This window comes from Carassius carassius, chromosome 15, assembly GCF_963082965.1.
Source record: "Carassius carassius chromosome 15, fCarCar2.1, whole genome shotgun sequence".
NCBI lineage: Eukaryota > Metazoa > Chordata > Actinopteri > Cypriniformes > Cyprinidae > Carassius > Carassius carassius.
This window is the reverse complement of record NC_081769.1, coordinates 22604474-22628895: the sequence shown is the minus strand read 5'-3', so window position 1 is coordinate 22628895 and position 24422 is coordinate 22604474. Positions and strand designations below refer to the sequence as shown.

Below are 24422 nucleotides of genomic sequence, written 5' to 3'. Positions count from 1 at the left end.
AGAATCCACCTCATTGCCCCAGAGACTTCCTCCTCAGACAGCCATTCAAATTCAGACTTGACCCCTAAACCCCCGTCTCTGTCTCTCCCCCATGTCTGCTTTACCGGGGGGATGTGTCTGTCTGCATATGTGTGCAGAGATCGACTCTACTCGACTTCAAGACTAGACCTCAGACAGATAAATGTCATTTTATTCCCTTGAGGGCTGAATTGCTAACTAGGGGAGAGATTTTAAGTTAAACGTTAATTTTAACATCCCTAACATGGCCAATAAGTGGAAAATAAGAAGTCTTATTTTTATTTATTATTATTTTTAATGCAATTAAAAAAAAAAAAAAAAAAAATATATATATATATATATATATATATATATATATATATATATATATATATATATATATATATAAATTTTATATTTTAATGTAGATTAAGTTAGTACCATAAGACTAAAAGTAGAATATTACATGAATGGTTATTTATATTTTGCTTATTTATTTATTTTATATGGGAATAAAAAGTCTATGCATTTCTCTGAATTACAGACTATTTAGCACCTCTTCCTCCCCTTTGGCCCAGAGTGGATTCAGGTATATTGCCTTGCTTCACAATAAAAGCCCATATAGCTGCCAGGTTATTTATAGACAGACTGTAGGGGCTGTAGTTGGACGGAGGGGGGCTGTAGTTCTGGACACATGTGCTCTTTGTCACCAGACAGCGGGGTCACCCCAAGGTCAGCCCCCTACAATGCTTGCCTTGACTGCTTGTGTCTGGCATTAATGGGGAGGTGTGACACTAGACACTGGAGCGCTGTGCTCGACCACCCCCTCTCAGCCGGTCACCGACAGACCAGCCGTGCGTGCGAGTAGACTCTTGCAGAGTGTGGGGGTGTGCAGGAGTGGGTGGAGAGAAGAGTCGGCTTGATCTCAGATTTTTGTGTTCAACCGGAGGGGTCAGAAAAAGAGATATAGAGCAGACGAGTTCAGTTTAGTAAGTCAGAACGAAGTGAAGCGGTTACCCGAGAGCATGTAGTGAAAAAACAGCATGTCAAGGCAGTTGCCGAAGGCTTTCAGTCTCCGCGTGAGCTGTTGGACGTGCACACACCGGCTGGCTCGTGCACCGGTTGAAGTCTCCTGCGTACTCCATGCGAAACCTCACCGCACCGGATGGCTCTAACATCACATGCGGATCCCAACTCCAGGGAATGGTGATTTGTGAGTCTTTTACTTTTTTTCCCCCCTTTGTAGTTAATTATGTCTGAGCTCTTTTGCTTTTTGACATCTGTGAATGTGACTCGAGCTAGAGCGGGTAGTTTAACTCAGTGTGTTTTTATTTAATTCCGCCTGCAGTCTTGTCTGGCTGTCAGCTCTTATCAGCTGCTTCACGCGCGTAATGTTTCCGTAAATGTCTGATCTCGGCTCTCCGCCGTCTCCGCAATCTGTCTCTGAATGCGTCTGGTACACAAACACAGCAGACAGTGTTTTAACTCCAGTCTGGAGTAAATGTCTCCTGCCTTCCGGACTTTATCAACAGAGTGCCCACAAGACAACTGTCTAGGGGTTGCGTGCAAGCATTTATGGATCGATAGAGACATTTGTTTGTACTGACAGCTATGTAATGTAATGTAATGCAATGTAATGACATACATTTCTTTAATTGAAAAGTTAAGTTAAATTTTTCTAGTGTTGCCTCTTATTTTGTTCGAGCTATTGACAGTAATTCTAGTATTAAGAGTATAAATTGTCATCTTGAACTCACTGCAAGAAGTTTCAAACCTTATTTAGTGTTAACACTTTATTTGTCAAAACATTAAAATTTTGACATTCATAATGTTAAAGAACAAATTGACCCTGAAACAAATGTGTGTCCATTTCCACAGCACTGATTTTAATATTGATAATTCTAAGAAATATTACTTGAGCACCAAATCCGCATATTAGAACCATTTCTGAAGGGTCATGTGACACTAAAATTTAAGACTGCCATCACAGGAACAAATTACACTTTAAAATGTATTAAAATAGAAACCTGTTGTTTTAACTTCGCATTATTACTGTTTTTACTGTATTTTTGATGCAGCCTTAAAAAGAATTTCAAAAACATCTTTCAAACCCCAAACATTTGAACTCATTTTATGTCTTCATTTGAACAGTTTTAGAAGGTTGGTGTTTTGGACAATAACTATGTTTACCATAGTAAGTGATACTTGTTTACCAGTGAAAACTCCTTCGACTGGAAGGTCTTGGCAACAAAAGCATGTTTGGATCTAGAATTTGATATTAAATTAAGATTTGGCTGAAGCATCGTGTAATATCATTAGTAGTCCTGTTCATCCGTCTGTCTAGATGTGATGTTGGTGTTGTGTTGTGGTGTTCGCTTTGTGCCGTTTGCTGCTCTGGCTGGCCTGTCAGTGATGGTAAACACAGAATCTTTCTCTGTTCTTGGAGTGAGAAGTTCATATTCTGTCTGGATCATAAATAATGAATTTAGTTCTGGGGAATTCCCACACAGTAGGTAGAAAAAAGGCCTTTCAGTAGTTTCTCCTGCCTCTCACAGAGACTCTTCACATATGCTTCTGTTAAACATGAACATATGTTTTTGAATTATCCTTTCAATTCTGCAGCATTTTGAGTACTTCACAGACATCTACATGCACCTAAAAACGTGGAATGGCATGTTAATGGGTGCAGCCCTGATGGGATAATAATAGTTCCTAAACAAAAGGACCCTCAGACATTGAGCCAAACAGATTGTCTATTGGAAAAGCAGCCTCTCTTGCAGTCATGGCTCCACATTGAGCTCTGCACACTGGAAGCTGGGCCGGGTTAAGCAGCCCCGAGGTGCCACTATGAATTATTGATAAAGGCCAGTGTCGTCATGCGAGTCTGAGTGCTTTTGGCATTACCCAGGATGACCCTGATGCCCACGCACAATGCCCTGCTTTAACAAGAGTAGCCTCAACTCACTTCAACTCAAATTCTGAAATTTAGCTGATAATCAGTTTGACCAATATTTTTAATATTGAGTCTACCTTTAAAATTGGGTCTACCGCTTTCATTTATTGGCCTGAAGTGCGCTTTTGGTTAACATTGTAGTCAATCCTGAATATTTTCCAACCAGTACTAGATTTTTAATTGTGTACAATTGCTTCGGATTATTTTTGCCTTCACTGAGCGCTTGCTTAAATGGATGCTGTTAGATAATCAAACGGGTCCCACTTCAACAATTCAACTTTCTCATCAACTACTAATTTCAAAATTAATAGTTAATTTTATTTCCTACTGAACATTAAAATTGTGATTGTGACCTAAATTCACCTATACATCACAACATTCATTTGACATCAACAAAAACCATTGATTGTAATTTTATTGTTTTTAGAACTTTCGTTATTGGCTATAAACCCCCCCAAAATAAGTATGGATTTATTTATAGCCTTAATCATTTCTGGAAATCAGTTTGTAACAATATTCTTTCAGGGGAAGGAGGAGGCGGGAACCGGCAGACAATCAAACTGAAGCTTTATTCATCAAATAAAGACAAAACAGCGCGGCAGCCCCTCATGGACGACTGCCGCGCACAAACAAAATCAAAACAGAACTAAAATCCAGGCCTGGTCCTCTCTCCTCCTTCACTGTCGTCGCTCCTGTTTTATATCCTTTCATCTCCTCTGTGGGACTCGAGACCGGTGTCGCTCATTTCCAATCACTCCACCCACCCCACTCGTCACACAGTTATTTTACAATAAACATCTAAAAAATACTTTGTTTTCAGAATGTTTTTGAAAGACATCTCTAAAGCTCACCAAAGCTGCATTTATTTGATGATAAAATATTGTAAAATGTTAACAAAACAAAAAAGATATATATATATATATATATATATATATAACATTTACAGTACTTTTTTGTTATTAATTAAAAATGTAATGTATTCCTGATGGCAAAGCTGATTTTTCAGCATCATTACTCCAGTCTTCAGTTTCACATGATCCTTCAGAAATCATTCTAATATTCTGATTTGGTGCTCAAGTAACTCTTATTATTATCAGCGTTAAACACTTGTGTTTAACTCACATATTGTAAGATTCTTCATTAAATAGAGCGCTGTAAAGAACAGCATTTATTTACAGTGGTACTTACAGTAGAATAGATTTTGTATGCACATGTCTTTGTAGCAGATCTTGCTCCAAGCAAGACCCAAACCTATAACCGTCTGCATATCATCTGCCTGTTCTGCTTGAAGCTTTTAAAAGCAGCAGTGCAGCTGGTGCAGGATCCAGCCTCAGGGAGTGACTCATTAGCCACGACAGCCCGAGTAACCCACAAAACGATCTGTGCTTCGTTAGAAATCCATACTTTGTTCTTCTTAGCGTTAAACGGGACCACCCATGAAGGATGACGTTTTAATAAGACGGAGGGTGTGGCTAACAACAACAACACGGCTTTGAGGAATAAAGACCCGACTTTCTACCTTTATTTATCCCTCTCTCCTACTCTCCCTCTCTCTTTCTGCTCTCGCTGAACCTGCTCTTTGGAAATGTCACCGGTGAACTCTGTCCCACCCAAACTTGAATGTTCTCGGATGCAGTAGTGTGATTCTCACCATTGAAGCTCTTCCTTCAAGTTCATCTGGCGGTTATGGAAGAATGCTTCAGAAAGTGGGCTGTTTTCCCACAATTCCAACAGATCTTCAGAAACTCCCTTCATAGCTATGTATGCCCCAAGGCAAACTGTTCCGCTTATTGCACCTTTTTAAATGAAATAATGACCTAAAGCGTGTCTGGCGAGGTTTTTATAACCCTGGTCATGGTTGTCGGAGTATGTGGGCTTGGTGAGCTGATGTTTAGACCGCAAAATGCACCACACCTTTAGCTCTTTTGGTCACATCCACCCTTAACTGTGGAGTCCAAAATAAGCGTGGGTTATATTTGGCTCACGCAAACTATGATTATAAAGCTGAATCTGTAATTATACAATGTCACAAGAACAGACTCAAAATCTTTCCAAAGCCGAAATATGTGCTTTTTCACCGAGATGTTACCCCTCCCTCTTCGACGTCTGCGTTTCTTTTGAAATAATCTCGTTATTGATGGTGAAAGCTCCCGTGTGGCATAGCTGTGGAGAACGGGCTGCGTTGGCGATTCAGATTGCGTTGGCGGTTCAGATTGTCTGTGCTGCCTGTTTGATGGTTCCTCTGCATGGCTGGGCTGGATGCCCACTCTCCTGGTGCCCAGCAGGGTGCCAGTCTGCCAGCTTGTTCTGTGTTGTTCTCTCACTGTCCCTGCATGCCTCTGGCCTTTCATTTCAGCACACAGACAACCTGTGTGATTGCTTCTTTACAAACGCCCTCAGACCGGTTTGTCAGACCTTTTTGGAAATTTTCCACTAGTGCACCAAAAGGCGTATGCACCCATAAAGCAAAAGGTGGCATAAATGAAACGCCACATTAAATCAGATCCCAGATGAAGAGTTCTTTGTATGAAAGTTTCATCGATCTCTGTCAAGTAGGAAACAGTCAAAAACGCTTATTGCCGTCTTGCCACTGACACTTTCAATTGCCTGTCAAAACACTTGGATGTTATGTAGAAGTGTCCTCCTGACCATGATAGACATGCTGACAAACAAAATCACTCTACTTGTCAATTTAATCTCTTCAATATCTCTTCAAATGTCCTCGGCAGCAGAGATTTAGCCTAAGGTTTTAAGACTAAGACTAAGTATTTTATGCACAAAAGGTTTGCATTTGTTTCGAAAATGCTAATAAATACTGTAAACTAATATCTAAAATAAAATAAAAAATGTATCAAATAAATCTTTTAAAATGTGATTTGTTCCTGTAGTGGCAAAGCTGAATTTTCAGCAGCCATTACTCTATTTTTCAGTGTCACAACACATTCAGTGTTCGAGGAAACTTTTTTATTTTTATGATTGTTTAATGAATAGAAACAAAAGAACAAAACCCACAACCTCTTGCGCTGAAAATGAAATGCTCTACCACTGAGCCACAGGAACTCTATATACACACCTTGGAAAATCCTTGGAAAAGTTGTATCTCTCGTGTGTATTCTTGTTGTATTGATTTTAGTTTGTTGTTTAGTGGTTACACTGTGCTGAGGATTTGACCTCAGGTAAGCACACAACAGGTGTTGTTCGGCACTAGTTTGGCACAATGCAGCGTCTGGTGCACGGTGCCCATCTCCCAGACCGTCTGGAGGAGCAGTGTGTGTGTGGCACTGGGTGTTATGTGTGACACTGTTAATTATTTAGGATTAGTGTGTGTTTGTAGCATAAAGCATCAAGACCGATCTGGCTACAGCGGGAGGTCATTCTCACTCACATACACAGACACCCCTCTGAATGTTAGACTAGAATTTGTGGGGGGTGGGGGGGGGTCATGTGATCATGAGTACTGTCTCACATACACACACACACTCACACCTGCTGCAGTCCTTTAGGGTATTACGTGACATTTGTGCAGTTCACTGCTTTAAACAATAAAGGCTCACTCTTCAAGAATTTGCATCTCTCAACTGTATGTGAATATATCATTCCTTGTGCTATTAAATTTGCTAGTCAACTTTACTATTTTGTTGGACACCTATTTAACAAACCTGGCCAATCTTTGGTTGTAATTGAGTGAGCAATCATTTTTGCAAGTAAAAAAGAAAGACTGATTATTTTTTTAAATATTGTATTTTTTTCTACTTTAGTTTTTGTTTTTTAATATTTGGTTTACTGATAAAACTTGGTGGGTCTCTATAGAATAGCACTCATGTTATAACAACACCCTGTGTTCAACAGGAAATGGTGGTGTTCACAGGAAAAATAACACATTGTTTACACATGTAACTTGAGCAGTGTTTGATGGCTAGGCTGCCCGAAACGGAAGAAAATTAATTTGTGATCATTTAGATCTAAAATTCGGAATGTAATAGTAATAAGTTATAGGTAATAATAATTACTATATGACAAAAACAAGCTAATAGAAACATTTTATTAACAAAAAAAAAAAAAATCATAATTTTCAATAATTTTTGTTCTGTTGTTTCACTGAACTGGTATCCAGCCGTGGAAAAATGCTAGACTGGAGCACAACCATTCACAGCCACTGATGATGAAAGCTTCTGCTTGACAATCAGAGATGTCTCTTTGTCTGTATCAGACATATACTTGTCATAAGCTATTCCATAAAGTGGCCAGGACATAATCGGCTATGGCAGGAAGTAATGACACCTACAGTTGTGACCTCCATCTACTCCACTGAATATGTCACCTTCAAGACTCACTTTGGTTCTTTCCATCTACAAATCTCTATTCTTTTCCCCTCTCTCTCTCTCTCTCTCTCTCTCTCTCTCTCACACACACACACACACACACCTTCGCTCTCTCTCTCTCTGCCCCGCCCCCTTCTCCTCATCACCCACTTTCTCTCATGTCTGGTCTAGCGCTTTCTGTCTGCTCTGCCTGGTGACAACGGCCTGATGGATTTTGATCCTCTCTCTGTGGTCTGCAGAGAGAAACTCAATCTGTGTATGGCTAATCTGCAGTCTGTGATACCCAGACCCTCTCTCATTTGTTCACGCTCTCTTTCTGTCTCTCTGTGATTGGCATGAGAGGTCAGTGTTAAATAGGACAGAGAGTGTGTCAGTGGGAGAATTGGACAGGACATCGTAACAATCAAAGAACACTTTCACTAAAGCACTGTTCAGACGGGATTCGTTTTCAAACGTTTGAGTGTCTTAATGTACTGATTTAGACTGGATTTCGATCTCTGTAGGGTTTTTTTTTTCTCAGACTGAAGTGTCTTGTCTGGATCCGGGTGTTACAGAAAGTCATGCACTCTTGAATGCGAGCACCATGAAAACCAAATGAAATAAACCAAACCTACATGGTGGCTGGTTTCTAGCTGGTCTAGGCTGGCCATTAGCTGATCTAAATTGGTCATTACTTAGTTAACAACTTACAGTGTCCCAAAAACCAGCTTAATCACCAGAAGCTGGCATGTTGTTGGTCCAAAAGTGTCTACTGGCAGCTTAGACCGGCTAGAAACCAACTATCATGTTCCACAAGCTTTTATCTTGGGCAAACAATCACATTTAATTGTTACATTTAAACAAATAATTGTTTATCTTATTATAACAATCTTAATTATTTATATTACATCTTGTCAGAAAATCTGGGTGATGCTTGCCCATGCTGAGCTCTTGGTGCTTCTAAGCAGTTTCTAAGGTGGTTTTTACATTGCTGTCTGTTGCTAAGGTGTTTAAGTTGGTTGCTAGGGTATTGTTTGTAAGAGTTACCCTGAAAACAAAATCTGTGTAATTGGTCTGAGCAGTTAAGTACAGTGGGGTCCAGAAGTCTTGAATGCAATTAAGAAAATGTCTCTGCTTTGCTTTTTTCTGTCTTTTTCATTGAAATGTATATTTTATTTAAAAAAATTTCATTCACATGATTAGAAACGAAATTGAAATTTTTGCATGGTTTTATGATTTGAGTCAGTACTTCTGTAAAGGCCAAAAAACTGACCTTTTGTACAAACAAGTTCAACACGGTCAATGTCACAGATATGCTTATTTGATTAGTGAGTGACGAGAACTACTGCAGAATTTGAAGTATTTTTAAATTAATTTCACATCCTTTATTTCTTTTGTTTTACGCTTCTCAGCATCCTAGAAATGTTTGTTTCCAGGTTAAATTAGATTTTCAATGTGGACTCTCAAATCCCCACTGCACATTTAAAAAGACTTTGCCTTTATTTCCTGTATTTTTGATCTAAAGTCAGAGGAGCAGCTCAGTTTAAAGCCTGCTGTGATTTCGTTTTGTATTGATTCAGTTCCAGTCTGAAAGGCTTGTGTTTGAAGTCTTATTTGTTCTTACCGGAATCCTGATCTGAGTCTCATTCTCTCTGTCTTATCTGCCCTCCTGTCTGATTGTCACTTCCTTTGTCTGTTTTGCCTGGCTGCCTGTCTGTGTCTCTCTTTTTCTCTTTCTTTCTCTCTCTCTCCTCTTCGCCCTCCCCTCTGCTCTCTTCCTCGTTTGCTTCCTCCTCTTATGCCCTAAATTAGGAGAGAAGTGTTTGTTTCTTTTGATGTGCGAGTGCCAGTATCCCGCAGTACTGCACTGCAGGCAACAACTCACTCTTTCATTCTCTCTTCATGGCACTCTCACTTTCAGCCTCTGTTCGGTTTACTCGACTGTACGTGCCCTTGGCACATTTGGTGGAGGGCTCGTTTTTGAGCCTATGGACTCCAAAAGCATTTCCATCTGAGAAACAGTTTTGGTCTTGACTGAGAGAGCAAGTGTGAGTCCAGCAGGGTGATCCTCATGTTTAGACAGAACCTTGATCAAGCTGTTTACCTTCATTACTTTGATTCTTGTAGGCTTGGTTATTGGAATAAAGCTGAAATATCTCTTTAATCAACTTTTTTTCATGTGGTAATTCATAGACAACAGGTTTCAAGATCTCAAAAGCAACAAGTTGTATTTCATATGACCTTTGCACTATATTCCAAGTAATCTGAAGCTTTATGATAGATTTAAGTGAGAAACAGACAGAAAAATAAGCTGTTATTCACCCTCAAATCAAATATGCTGCATGTGGTGCTGGATGGTATTAAATAGAACCGCAGAACTTCTTCCGAATTCTCTGATTTCTGAAGCTGATACGCCTGATCTCATTCCAAGTCTATACTATTTTCTTTCTGTTGTCCATGTCAAACCAAAATGCATCTCATCTTTTTTTGGAAGATGATATCATATCTCCCAATTTGGGGCTCTGTAGTCATCATGGATGTTGATTGGACTCTGCTGCCATCTTCTGTTCAAAATGAGATTAAACTTTATTTATTTTTAAGATTCCTTGATTGTAAACCGGATCTGTGGTGTGTTTTTTTTCATTCGGCATTGTTCTAAACTCTTTCTGTCTTTCTATTTTGCAGCTGAACTGGAGTTTGTGCAGATCGTGATCATAATCGTCGTGATGACTGTGATGGTCGTGGTGGTCGTGTGTCTGCTCAACCACTACAAACTCGCCACATGGTCGTTCCTGAGCCGGGCGAGTCAGGCACAGAGTCAGGATCTCTCTCTGCAGCCGGTGAGACCCTGTCACACTCTCTCTGTACTAACCGCAGCAGCACCCTTGCTTAAACACTTTCACAACCTTCTGTAAACTTTCCTCCATATTTAGATGGGAATAAACAAAAAAGGAATGTTAGAGGTCTACTTGAAGTTCACATGGTTCGTATGGAACACGCCAGTTGCCAGCAATTTCCTGTCTCTTTGCTGTCTTCATAAAAATAATAATCATGTTTTATTTACACAAAAGCTTAGAACCAAACATCACTTTGCGGAGCCTGCTAAGCAAATAGGAAACCGTATGAAGAGCAATTTATTACAAGAAGCAGACAAATCAGAATACAATAAATGGATATAGCATTGGAACAACATAAAATATAAACAGCATAAAGCAAATGCAGTATGGGATGAAAACAGGAACACATCATTATTATTGTATGATTCTTTTTATTTATAACCTTTTTTTTATTATTTAAATTTTTAATAATGACAGTTTGGTTAATGAGTATCGAATATCGAGTAATTGAGTATCGAATAATTGAGTGTTTCTGATATATGTTCATTGATGACAGTGGGCGAACTTTATTTTTTTAAATGTTACTTTATAAATAACGAAAGTATTTAAGTATTTATAATTATTTGAAATATAGAGTTTAATACTAAATTGATGAATTTCTCACCTGCTGTGTCATCTCTAAGCCTTGTTTGGTATATCTTATGCGGGTGAGCTTTTATCTTAGAAAAGAAGAAAACAGCAGGGCCTAAAAATCTCTCGAGTGGGGTGTGTGTGTGTGTTTACTTCTGGAAGGGTCTTCTTTGTGTCTAATCCAAAATAACTTGCAGCAGTGCACTGAGCTGACGAGAGGGAGCACTGCATGTGTGGGTGTCTCATCTCACTCCAGGGATGGTTTTCAGAAAGTTTGCACAGTTTTTAACTAGACAGACAGCAGCAAAAATGAATTGTACATTTATCTTACTTCAAAAATAGAAATCATTGGTCTGAGTCATGCCTTTGAAGGTTGGTGAACACGCTCCGGAATGCATGAGGTTCCAGTTGTTCATGCTATGGGCAACTGGACAGAGAATTTTCATGGGATACTGCATGCTGCTTTGTAACATTTTACATCTTACTGGATGCATTACATGTAATTAAAACACGATATGTATTATTTCTTCAGAAAGGTAGTGTGTTTTGGAGGAGACACAATGGCAGTGTCCCTCTGAGACCATGGCATGTTGATTACATTCAGCAGTTCTGTCTAGACGCCAGTCAAACTCAGACATGCGCAGCCCACTGCAGCACCCGGGAGAGACTGCTAAATGACTGAGACTTTTCATTTTCATTCATGAGGGAACGCGAGGGGGAGGGAAGTCAGCGAAGGAACCAAGCAGCAATGTCTGGGAGCATATTACTTGCTGGTTCTTTTAGATTTTTTAATTAGAATGGAAACATGTAGCCACAGAGCATTGTTAGAGTTTAACAAATGGGCTCTGTATGAGTCTTTTTATATATTTTATCTATTCATTCATTCATCCATTCATTCAATTTTATTATATAGTTTTTTTTTGTTGTTGTTGTTGTTTTTTAATGTCTGTCATTTTCAATATGGATTTTATTAGGGTTTAACAAATTATGTGTATTTATTTATTTATTTATTGTAGAATATTTTTTATTTTATATTTTGATTATTTCTTATTGCATAAGAAAATATGTATCCACAGAGCATTATTAAAGTTGACCAAATCAGTCCAAATATGGATCAAATTAAGGTACAACAAATGGTTTATTTTTTTAATGGAAGAATAATTTATTATATGTATTATCACCCATGAAATGCCAGTATGCTTAACAACCAGGTTTTTTTTTTTTTTACATTTACGGTACTAGTCTATTTTCATTTATGACCATGGGTGAACTATAATTAATTGATTTTAAATGTTCCTTTCTAATCAACAATCAGTTGTTAACCAAACAATACTGTGTAGTTAATATGTATGATATTTCAGTATCAGTATTATTGGATATTCTTGGTAGACTATGCGTTCTTAAAATTCTAATAATTCTGAATATTACATCCGTGTATTTTTTTCTCTCCTTGTTTGTAGGAGGGTACTCTGTGGCCATCAGATAGTGGGCTGAGACAAGGAGCATCTGAGGTAAGCGGAGTGTGTGTGTGTGTGTGTGTGTGTGTGTGTGTGTGTTTTCAGCCCTATACTCTAAGGACCTTGTTTCAAGGGTTGTTGTTCTCCTTGTATAAATGGCATGCCTGACTGTGACAAGCAGTGAAGTCTCCTCAAGTGCGTGTCTTCTCTGTGCCTCTCTGTTTAGGCGTATGTGAGGTAGGATAGTCTCTGAGACTGTCTGTGAGTGATAGCGCTAGTATAAAATGTATTGTGTGGAGAGAATACGTGTGTGTATATATATTCATTGTTTGTGTGTGGTGGTGGTGTGGGGGGTTGTCTCTCACCGGGATGCAGCCTCTCAGCAGTTCATTAATCTCTCACCCTCATCTGGCAGCGTCTAGACGGTCGTCTGAGAGGCCAGACACTCAGGGTCTATCTGCGCAAATTGTCTCCCATCAGCCTCAAACTCACTAATGTAAACGTGGCCCCTGCAGTAATGAGGCTGATCTCATTGGCTAACTGATATGCAGATTTCACTCCTATGAAGGATATTTTATCAGCTGCACATTAGCATACTAATCTCTGGACTGGGGACCATTTAAGTTTGGGGCTCTGGTGAGTTTATATGGAAATGGAAGAGTCATTAATTAACTGTGTGGATGTGGTATGAGTAGAATACCATTATTCTGAACAAACACACTTTTGTCTGCTGTAAAAGCTGGTGTGGATGTAGTGCTAGTTGAGCATTTAGACTCTTTCTCTGTCATACAATGTCTTATATGTGGTGGAAGGCTGGGTGATATAGCTTAAAAATGTATCAAGATTTTGTTTGCTTTTTGAAAAATGTCTGTGCTTTTGCGTTTTATCTAATCATAATTCTGAAGTGTAATAGATATAGATGCACGTGTGTGTGTGTGTGTGTGTGTGTGTGTGTGTGTGTTTGCTTAGAAGTGTGTGTGTATATAATTATATTAAGTCTATCATATTTTCATATATTTCATATGCCATTTTTCTAATTTAATATATTTTCATCTTTGTCATAATTTGTCAGATTATAACATATCATTATTAATTGTCTCAGGAGTCTGTCAATAAAAAATGTATCCACCAATAATACTGAATGTATCAAAGATCTAGGCTGGTAACTGGGAGGTTGTAGGTTCAAACCCTACAAAGAGTGATCAATAAACGACTACCATTGTGCCATTTAGGCTATGTTTACACGGCAATGTAGTAAAAAATTGAAAAAAATTTCCCTTGCGCTTTTAAAAAGTTTCATGTATACATGACAACATTTTTTAATCGATTCAGGTTTACATATATCTGCAAAAACGACCAAAAACCCTGTATTGCATATGCCAGGCCAGTAGTTGGGGCCGTCACCTTGTTATTAAACAATACCTGTAGGGAAGTGACGATTATATGATGTATATGATGCGTCTCTCCGCTGGTGATTTGTAATATTGGTGAAGTAAATTCACACTTTGCTGAAGAAGCGATGTCAAACTCTTGAGCATCAACAACACTACCATGTACTCCACCATTGTTGTGTGTATTTGTTCATGCTTACCTTTAAAATCGACACTAACTGCACACGTCTACATACCTAACACATACTTCACACATGCTTGATTTCACCGCTTTCAAAGATTCCCACATTGGGTGTTTACACGGAAGCGATAACAGTGCCGTTTTCAAAAACTTGTATTTTGAAAGCTGTTTTAAACAAAAAAAAAACGTTTTCAGTCTCCAAATAGTTGTTGTCGTGTAAACGAACAGGCAAAACGCATAAAAAGTTTCCTATTTTTGGCTGAAGACATTAGCGATTAAACGTCCCTTAGATTAGTGTACTAGCTTTAACTGATGTCTAATTATCAGCTACCATTATCATGGCTTTTTATTGGATCCTCTAAAGCTAAGATGACACGTTCTCACTGTATTTCATGCATTCACTCCCTTCTGCTCTGCAGGTGGTGTATGCTCCTCAGCCAAGGGACCACTTCACTGCTCCCACTTTCATGCAGCACAACCGCTTCAGACGTTTCCAGCCTACCTACCCATACCTGCAGCAAGAGATCGATCTGCCACCCACCATCTCTCTATCAGACGGAGAGGAGCCACCGCCGTACCAGGGCCCCTGCACACTGCAGCTGAGAGACCCCGAACAGCAGCTGGAACTCAACCGAGAGTCGGTACGCGCTCCGCCTAACCGGACCATCTTCGACAGCGACCTCATTGACATGCACAGTTCCGGTGGTGGCGGTGGGCCGCGGCCTCCCAGTAGCAACTCTGGGATCAGTGCGGCCAGCTCCAGTACCCATGGACGCATGGAGGGCCCTCCGCCTGCTTACAGTCAAGTAATTGGGCAGCAGTCGGGCATCGTACTTTATCTCCACCAGCACAGCAATAACCCACCCATCCCCATCACTGTGCAGACTCCGCCCAGGGGGCGGACAGATTTAAACAGCCCAGAGAGCACAATAGCGCTAAGTAAAGACCGACAGAGGGAGAAGCTAGTTTGAGGGGGCAGGGCTAGCACACGATTGGGCAATCGCAATCACTCTCCACTCACAAAGGGAACGGGTTCTCCCTCTTGACTCTCCCCTGCACAACAGCGCTTAATGCGTCTTTGCGACGAAAGGGAAACCATGTGTTGTTTTTTTTTGTTGTTGTTTTTTTTTTAAGTAACAATATGGAGCTGCGCTTACGAAAGAAGATATTACATTTGTTTTCTTTCAGTCCAGCTACGCTAAAACTGGGGTTTATGCACTGCCTGGAGTCTCCCACCTTTATTTCTCTGTATTACTTCTGTATAGCCGACAAATCTAGAGACAGTTATTCGCGCACAAGATAGGCTTTTTGTTGTTGTAGTTATTGTTGGTTTTATTGTTGTATTCCTCTTGAATTCCCCCCTTCTGCCCAAACCACACGTGAAATACTAACTGTGTGGATCAAATATTTTTTTTTTTTAAGACCAAGATCTGTGCAGCATGAACAAAACAAATGCGAAAAAGGGTGAAAATCCAAATCCTAGTGCCAAGGTTTATGTGGAAGGTGTCATGGGGCGTTGACTGTCTTAAAGACTTGTTATACATTTAAATCAAAACCCTTTTCTGAACTTTGCACTATTGTTGAGGTTAATCAGAGAAATTTAGGAATGGGGTAATGGGGAGGGGTGTATGTGTTTACGGTTTGTACCGTCGTTTTAGTTTGGTTCCGGTCATATGCTTCAGTTTGAGCTTTCTACAAGAGGGAAGTGATCTTGTCTGTCTTCAGCACAAGAAAAATCTCTGATCCAGCCTAAAAATAACCTTGATCTAAAAGAGGCACAGAATACAGAGAGTCTGCTCTACTCTCATCTATCCTCACCACTGACACATTCTGCCAGCTGATCTGAGGTCAGTTGGCTGGTGGCATGGTTGGCATATTGCCTAAAAAATACTCACTTCACTTAGAGAACTGAACAGGTTTGACATGTTTTGAGATTGCTTTTTTTTCTCCAACCTTATTGTCATCATTTGTTTTTATTATTATTTTTAGGATTATATATTGATTGCATAACGTGCATATAAAGGAAGACTCGGTTAAAAAAAATTAAAAGTATATAGACCTTAATAATGCTTTAATGTATATGTCTTAAAAAATTTCCTTAGTCATTAGTAAGAAACTATTATATTATTCAAAATATTATCAATTATATATATATATATTAGATTGATTTTTAATGGAATTTTGGAAACATTCATGATTTTAAGTTAACCATTTCATGCCTTTTGCACTTTTGTTTTTGAGTCAAAATTTATAAACCGGATGATCCTATAAAATAATCCAGTTCTGGAATTTTTTTTTTTTTTTTTTCAAAAAAAAATCCACCTCCACCTTATAATACAAAAAAAATAGATATTCATTGGCACAATCTTCTAATCAAAAAGCCAGTGTGTTCAAAGGATATAAAACCCCTTTTGCATGTTGTATAATCTAGTCCCCAAGGATTATTAATCAGGTTTAAAATGTGGTGAAGTCAAGGGCTAATGTGATGGGCATTTTTTAACATACCTATTTTTACCCAGCAATCCTCTGTCCTGTTGCCTTTGCTTTCACTCTGACACCGGCCAGAGTGAACCCGACCCTGACACCAGCTCCTGTCCAGCACGCACCAGTCCTCAACACTGAACTCTCTTCCTGTCCATATGTGTTCCTCTTATTTGCCACGTAGACATACAATCAGGAGATCCAAGATCCGTACTCTTCAGAGCGGCTCTCTTCATTCAGTTTAAGCTTGGGTGTAATTGATCACAATCGTTTAGGCCCAGATAGAGGATGTTGCACTTGAACCTGGTCCGAAAGAAGCCCAAAGACTCTTACCAGTTAGTGCACACACACATCCCTTTAATAAGGAGACTGAAGACTGAGCCCCTGTTTGAGACACCACTGAATCTGTCGAGGACTGATGGACTTGTGAAAATAATATATATATATATTTAGATTTGTTCACTGGGGATTATGGTCAAAAAAGTTTTCAAAAGCAACACACTCACCTTTATAAGCTACTCTATTTGTACTCCGAATGTTAAGAGTTCAGCCAATCAAAAAGTTTGAATGCTTTTATTTCTTGTGTGTGTTAGTTGGCTATTTTCTTTTTTTTTTCGCTCATGGTGGGATTTTTTTTTTTTTTTTGGACCGAAATGATGCCGTCTGGACCTGTGTGCTTCATACCAGACTAAACAAACACTCTCCTCTTCTATATTTAGAATAGTAGAACCACAACAACTGGACTTGATTTGGAATCAGTTTTAAATCCTAGCAGTTTCAACCCCTGGCAAACATTACGGAATAACCACACTTAAAGGATTTTTTTTTTTTTTTTTTTTTTTTGCTTTATATCAAATAAACAAAACACAAAACTATTTTTTTTATTAATAGCTGAGCATTCTGGTTTTGTGAAACGTAACCTCAAACAAATCAGATTACTTTTGTTGATGACATATTTTGAGGAAAAATTATGGAAATCTAAAAAAAATTATAGTAATAAAACAAGCAATTAGTACTTTATCTGGCTTTATGGTGGCCTGAGTTCTTTGAAACGCACACTTTAATAATGAAAAACAATATTCTCCATGAAGCTGGTTCCAACTGTTATGAAAAAATAGCAAGTCATGGATGTTTTTTTCTCTCCACCATACTTTTTTTTTTTTTTTAATCAGGTTGAGATCTAGAATGTTTGTTGGCTCACTGAGCTGATCAGTAATTCCTGATGAAAAGCTTTACCACATATGTGCCAGTAATTTGCTTTAGAAATCCAAATTTCAAATTGATTTTTAATTTTAATTGTAATTCTTTTTTATGTGGAATTTTTTTGTCTACTATAAAAAAAAATCACAAAGTCAGAATATTATAATATTATTAAACAATAACACTAAAAGTTGTTTAATTATATAAAAATAAACAAATATTCCATTATTTTTGCCAGGGATTGTAGGCTTAATTTTAGAATTCTAGAATCCTATTACATTTAGATTCTGATTCAGAACATAATACATTATTTAATAAAAAACAAACAAAAAAACAAGATTGCTAGATTGCCGTCACTTTTATAACTCTAGATTCCCATCAAAACGGCTAGAATTGGAATTTCAGAATTCCAGCAGCTCAGCTTGATGTAGAATTTGAATTGGAGTCGCTTAAATGATGTCTAGATGCTCTTTTTCTTTCAAGCACAGGCTTTAAAATCTCACAACTTCAGAAACACAGGAGATGAGATGTTTCTCAGTCTATCTGTGAAGATTACCCCGGGCTACAAAGAACAAGAGCACAATGTCACCGCATTCAGAAATGCATTCTGTTTAAGAGCCCTTTCTCTGTTACCTGTCCATCCTATCTCTTCACTGGCTGTCTTCAGCGCTTTCATTAGTCAGTTTGCTGCTCCCGCTGTTGCTGCTGCTGCTATGCTGCTTCTGATCTGCTGCACTTTTTGCTTTGCCTGTCTGTCCTCCATCCTTGCACCATCCTGGTAAATGCTCCACTCTGTTCTCCACAATTTGTTTCTGTCTCAAAGGAAGAGCTTTCTGCAGTTTTCTACTGTCCAAGGAGTTTGCATGTTACGAGCTGATTCGGTGCCTATCGATCGTGTTGTTTTTTTGAGCGACATAGGAACCCACTTGCACTCTAAAAGCTCCCACCTTAGCTGTGCCTCACTTCCAATGGTGCTTTCTTCTGTGTAATGTTTTCTCTTTTTTTATCATTTATTTGTAAGGTGTTGTAAATAAAGTTAGTCTGTATGCACATATCCTACCCAATGGGTAGAAACCACAGAAAAAAAGACATTGTTAATAATGTAACAATTTATAGCTGATAAAGATTTTAACACGGTGGCAATGGATTTGTAAATGCCTACAGTTAAATTTTTTTTATTTCTTTTTTACTTTTATTATTTTCATTATTATTTTGGCAAACAATGAAATTCATTATCAGAAAGATGCTTAATTATGAAAGTACTGAACTTGAAAATACAGAAAGAATGAAATGCTGTTCTTGATTAGGATGTTGCTTTAAACACTGCCCCAAAAACAAAAGGCACATCTATACACACACATGCACGCAAAGGAATTTATTCAACTTGTTTTTAATCAGAAAACTATATAAAAGCCTGTCTCCACCACAAGATTAATATGAAAAATATGAGGTAATTGCAAAAATCACACAATTCATTTTTATTTTTCTTGACAGGGAAAGAAAAAAATGTGAGATGTGAGCTAAGAATTTAGAGATTAAAAAAAAAATTGTAAACTTGGAAATCTGAGAAAAATTTGAAAATGATTTACTTTTTTTTTTTTTGTCAGAACTGAGAAAAAGTGTCAATTATCTTTTGAATTTTTTAATTCTTTGGTGAGGAAAAAAAAATAATTCTAGATAAAATCAGACTTCACAGAAAAAAAGGACAGAATTGCAAGATATAAGTCTGCTTATCTCTCGTGATTCTGAAAGTCACAATTAACTTTTTTATTTGTTCAAACAGTGGTGGAAATGGGCATCTGTAGAAAACCATTTTAACGAACTAGTTAAAGATGTAAATTGAAATGGAAACATGGAATATGTAGTTACCAGTGCCAGACGCCCACTTACAGACACAAACATTAAGAAATAAAACAAGTGTTCATTTGAATCCCAACATGTACTTGACTTTTCATGCCACCCTGTGTTGTGCTTCCTGTCTTTGCAAGTTTAATAATAAACCAAATGAGAGATGTAGTTTTAACATTCTTATTTTTGTTATATACAGTATTTCAGACATTCTTGTGTATGTGGTGTATAGGAGCAAAAGATGATTTTAAATTGCAGATATTTATGTGCTGGTGCTCCACTGTACAGTAGCTTGTATTCGCATGTCTATAGTTCTATACCTGAAGATAATGTACATAGCGATGCCATTTTGACTACAAGCACCTGCCTAACAGCAGTTGTGACATTTTGAGCAATGTACAGAGATGCTTTGAAAGTTTTTCTTTCTTGCACAAGCGCAGAGAACTAACAAAACTGAAAAGGTTGAGACTTGTTTTACTCTGATGCTTATTAGAAAGCAACACAATAATAGACCTTTTACACGGCTCACGTTACTCAGTATGTTCATGTGTGTGGACATTTTCTAAACATGCACATGTACATATTTATTTCAATCATTGTGGTGTAAAAGGTTTTAAAACATAAGGTCTGTTACTGTAATGCTTTTTTTTTCAGAAAAATGTTGCTCTAATCACAGTTATAGTCAAACTTTTATGCTTGTACTGTACTTCTGCTGTTGTCCGACTGCAGTTAAACTAATAAACTAAAAGTACCAGATGCTGATGTGTCTAAAACTTTCATTTTTACTTTAGATATTGGAATAATGTTCAATATGTGTTGTCAGATCGATGACTTTATTCTTCTCTCAATGAACTTCGGCAGATTAAGGGCATTTGAGTTTAGATTTAAAAACTTGCAGCTTGTCCAGATACTCAATAAACACACAATGCAACTGTGAACATTGTAAAGTCTAGATGACTGAAGGAAATTTGCACAAGAACTCAAATGCAAACACACACGATTAAAAACGAGTGAAAATCATTACATATCAAATACATACTGATATTTAATTATCACTTGGTTATCAAGTAGGAACACTTATTAATACATTTGAAACAACTGCACTAATATACATTCACACAAACACACTTAACCTGATTTTGGTGTAATATTCTAGAATTATTGCTAGATCAAGTTTGCTTCTCTCCAAAACACTTGAGTGCATGGAAACCATTTCAACATGATAGTTCCTGTCCTGTGTGTGAACATCCCCTACCTTAAAGGGACAGTTCACCCAAAAATGAAAATTGTCATCATTTATTCCTCTTGTGTCGTTTCAAACCTGTATGATCACAATTTTTTTTTTTTTTTGTCTTGTCAATACAGTGAAAGTCAATGGGGTCCAATGTTGTTTTGGACTTGACGGACTTGCATTGTTTGGACATAAACATTTTTCAAAAGTCAACACCAAATACCTGAGTTGTGTCAGAAATTATTGATCGTGTGAAACATTCCACAGTGCGCTTATGAGTTTTAAGTGACGTTTCTCTTCTCGTAGCCATGCAGCCTAGTCGGATTTCTTACGGAAAGTCATTTTGTCTTTCGTCTCCTGCAGTTTCTCAGAAAACTTGTCTTTCGTCCCAGAAAAGCGCTCTTTGGTCTCCTCCATTCGTTCCGAGAGCAGTTCTTTGGTTTCCTCCATCTTCTCTGAAAACCTCTCCTTTGTCTCCTCCATTTTTTCAGTCAGTCGTTCCCTGGTCTCCTCCATCTTGTCTTGAAGGTACTCTTTAACAGGAGGAGGAGTGGAGAGGTGTCCATGTTTGCGGAGGTACTGTACAGACATGGACGTGCCACCCAGTGTAACGGTGTATCGTGCAGGAGTAGCAAGCTGTAACCAGATCGATAAAGTGATAGAATAACATTTAACAATGATTAACCATATAGCATGTAATATGTGTATGTAAAACCAAATCAGGTAATCTTAAGGGTTTGTTTATATACCTTATACATTGCATAGGCTGTGAGTGCATAGCCACCCTGAGAATCTCGCAAGATTCCCACCATCCAGTCCGGTAAACCAATGAACTCCAAAAACGGGACCAGATTCACCCCTCTGCAGAGAACACAGAACAATAACATGTCATTTATGATTCTTTGCATTAGAGAGATGATTTTTGCTTTGTAGCCTTCAAGTGTTGTTTATCGGTGGTTGGTTGTGCAGGTAACGCTGCTAAAGCTTGTCTGACCTGCTGAAGCTCAGACAAGACTTTATCTGGAAAAACTCGACCTCTCTGCCAGCCTCGCCTTAATGCCAGACCGCTTAGTCTGTATGTTTTGATCTTTGAAGCTAAAGCACCTCAAATCATGTAGTTTACTGAATTCAGAACTTTTAAAGCCTGTTATGTACCACAAGAAAACAAAGCAACAGGTAAAATGAGCTCAAATACATAAGTAAATACATTGTTCAGAATGCTACATTAATTGCATGATGCACAAAATATTGGTACGATATATTTCTTCTGCATTTCATTTACATTACCCTTTTTGTCATGTAACATTCCATTAAATTGCTTAAATTCAAATGAATCTAATAATTTCATAACACCGTTAAATGTAATATTTAGCAAAACTAAAAATGTAATTTATGTTTGAACTGTACTTTATAATATTGTAATGCCTATTTTCAGCTGCAGCATTTAAAATGACTAGTTTTCAGTGTTTTGTTTTTCTTTTTTGGGAGAAAATGGTGTATCATTTTAAACTAAGCTACTAATCGACCATTAAGTGAAAATAATTTAGACCAAGTTAATTCATGAAAATAATTATCAGCAGGATTATCCCTAATTAACTGTCCATTTAATAAAGAAGTGTGGTCTTTTAGGGTCTGTGCTTCCTTTACTTTATGCATTTAGCAGACGCTTTTATCCAAAGCGACTTACAGTGCATTCAGGCTAACATTTTTATCTTACATATGTTCCCTGGGAATCGAACCCACAACCTTGTGCTGCTAACGCAATGCTCTACCACTTGAGCCACAGGAACACTTATTCCAAAAGATAAATCTTAAAATAAAACACCAACTGGACTAGAAAACAAAAATTAGAATGAGAACTGACAAGTCAAAATAGAAACAGAACATTGCTAAACAGAACTTGGCACTTTTCATTGTTTTTACTGTAAAAGGGTGTGTTATTGTGCAGAATGCTGATGTTCACTTACTTCATTGCAGCATAATAAAAGCTCCCAAACCACACAGTGGATGTGACGATGTGCACAGGCACCATGACTTTACCATACTGTTTAAACGTCTTTTTAAATCTCTGAAACAGCCCGATAGACTTATCCTGCAGAGGGTCGACATCACCCTTATTCTGAGGGACAGACCCCGTATCAGCCTTATAAAGACCTTCGGTCCCTGCTAGACTCTGTGGAGGGTTTAATGGCGTTTCTTCCTCTGTGGACGTTTTGCGGCTCTCTTTTGTCCTGAAGACATTAGTGCAACTGAAGCAGCGTGCGGTCTGGACGGTCACAGGAAGCTCACGCACAGCCCAGGTGTGACCCCGGTACGCAGAGCACAGCAGGACCATGCGCCGCATCGTGACTGGAGCCCACATCCGCTGCATCACCTCCTCAACCTACAGAGCGCCACCTACAGGACCTGCACATCCCAAAATGCATTTTTTAAGTACTATGGTAATTCAGTTTAAGGTTAATGTAATACAACTATAACATGTTATTGGACGTTTTAAAGTTAACTGCATGATTATTGTTATTTAGATATTAGTAATGATTCAAAAGTCACACAAGCTGAGTATGATATACACATGCCATTGGTCAGGTTAGATAAGGGTCATGGCTCTCTGTCAATGACTGATCAGGTTAAAGACAAAGTACTGTAATTCCAGAGATTAAGTTAGTTCTAACCTGTTAACTGTTACCAAAATTTGACTTTTTATTCCGTTCATAATTTTCGCAGTGGTGGGAATATTCCCTTAAACTTTCTTCAGTCCTTTAAATGGAAAGAGGCTTTCAACATAATTCTGACGTTTCTCATCTTCTGAGCAAAAGACCAAGCATCTTTAGCTGAATAACTACATTTGCAGCGCTTTGTTTAGTTTCATAACATTATATAAATACAGAGATTTATTCACTCACAAGAGTTTCAACACATTTAATCCACCAGAAATTCAGGACTAAATTCCTGACATGTTGTTTTTATGAAGAATAAATGTTGGTCTTCTATGTATGACATTGGGGTTGTTTCAGAGCACAGACAGACGATTGCAGAACTAAAATTACTAACGTTAGAGCTCAAGCTAACAGGGCCCTGATCTAAACTTAAATACACACTACTTTGCCACTCCTCTAAAACCAAACACACATCTGAATCTGAAACAACGTCAAATGTATCAACCGGAAAAACGGAGTTAGAAATATTTGGTTAGAAACAGTGTGGAAACTTACATTCACCTCTCGAAGATCTGCTGTTGGTTTAAGGAGAGTTGTCGCAGCCCTCCACACCTCTGCAGACACATGTCATGTAACGTCACGCACGTTCTCCAGACACATCCACATGGAGCTGCTGCGCGCGGCATCATGGGAAGTGTAGTCATTTGGGGGGAACGCATTCGATGGCTCACTTTAGGTTCAGGGAATTAAAAAGGCCTTAAACTTTTATCCACCCCCCATTTTTATCCAGCTTTTGTACTTGTTGTTTTGTATCTGCTTTTACAACAAATCTATTTGCATTTGTTGAGTTATATATTAAAATACAGCAATAAAAAAGAAAAGAGGTTCGAAAATATGACATTTTATTATATTTATTTGAAAGTTATTTTCATTTTCTTTATTTTTCAAAGCAGTAATATCTAGTTTTATGTTTTGTCCTGTTTGACTGGAAATTATATATAAATCTGCAGTTACGTTTTGTCTCCACTAGATGGGGAGGAAACGCGGATCAGACTCGTACTTCTCCGTGAACTCAAGTAACAGAGTGGAGCTAAGGGTTTAAGTTTAGCTAATGTAGCCTATGCAATGTGAAAACAGTGAAAAATATATGCATTTAAATGCATTACAACCTTTATGGTTATTCCCATTAATAATTATATATATATAAAAAAGTGGTTCATCTATTTTTGTGTTTATCCAGTAGACACTGAACTTTTGT

General features: G+C 38.1%; 2 protein-coding genes across 4 annotated transcripts in view; one reads left to right on the top strand and one right to left on the bottom strand.

Annotated features, from left to right (window-relative positions):
• The window catches only part of ldlrad4b (low density lipoprotein receptor class A domain containing 4b), a 52234-nt gene extending 35167 nt beyond the window's left edge, over nucleotides 1-17067 (top strand). For 2 of the 3 annotated variants that reach the window (XM_059568031.1, XM_059568032.1), the window contains 3 exons: nucleotides 9937-10091; nucleotides 12179-12229; nucleotides 14167-17067. In XM_059568031.1, the coding sequence (XP_059424014.1) occupies nucleotides 9937-10091; nucleotides 12179-12229; nucleotides 14167-14718 (758 nt within the window). In that variant the 3' untranslated portion in view covers nucleotides 14719-17067. Of the gene's footprint in view, nucleotides 1-927; nucleotides 1211-9936; nucleotides 10092-12178; nucleotides 12230-14166 lie in introns of those variants that run through there. The other variant, XM_059568033.1, reaches the window with a different exon arrangement.
• Nucleotides 17068-20583: 3516 nt separating this feature from the next.
• On the bottom strand, nucleotides 20584-23828 carry fam210ab (family with sequence similarity 210 member Ab). The gene is made up of 4 exons (XM_059568030.1): nucleotides 23720-23828; nucleotides 22475-22913; nucleotides 21257-21368; nucleotides 20584-21143 (listed from the first exon to the last, which is right to left on the bottom strand). Exons 2-4 carry the CDS (start codon nucleotides 22876-22878, stop codon nucleotides 20823-20825), a joined length of 837 nt encoding a protein of 278 aa, XP_059424013.1. The 5' UTR covers nucleotides 22879-22913; nucleotides 23720-23828; the 3' UTR covers nucleotides 20584-20822.
• Nucleotides 23829-24422: the final 594 nt, after the last annotated feature.

Bases quoted from the DNA above. Each gene is read 5' to 3' on its own strand.
- fam210ab (XM_059568030.1), bottom strand. From the start codon at position 22,878: ATGCAGCGGATGTGGGCTCCAGTCACGATGCGGCGCATGGTCCTGCTG. The intron at 21,369-22,474 runs GTAAGTGAACAT...TGTTCTCTGCAG, and splicing joins TTTTATTATGCTGCAATGAA to AGGGGTGAATCTGGTCCCGT. The intron at 21,144-21,256 runs GTATATAAACAA...ATCTGGTTACAG, and splicing joins CAGCCTATGCAATGTATAAG to CTTGCTACTCCTGCACGATA.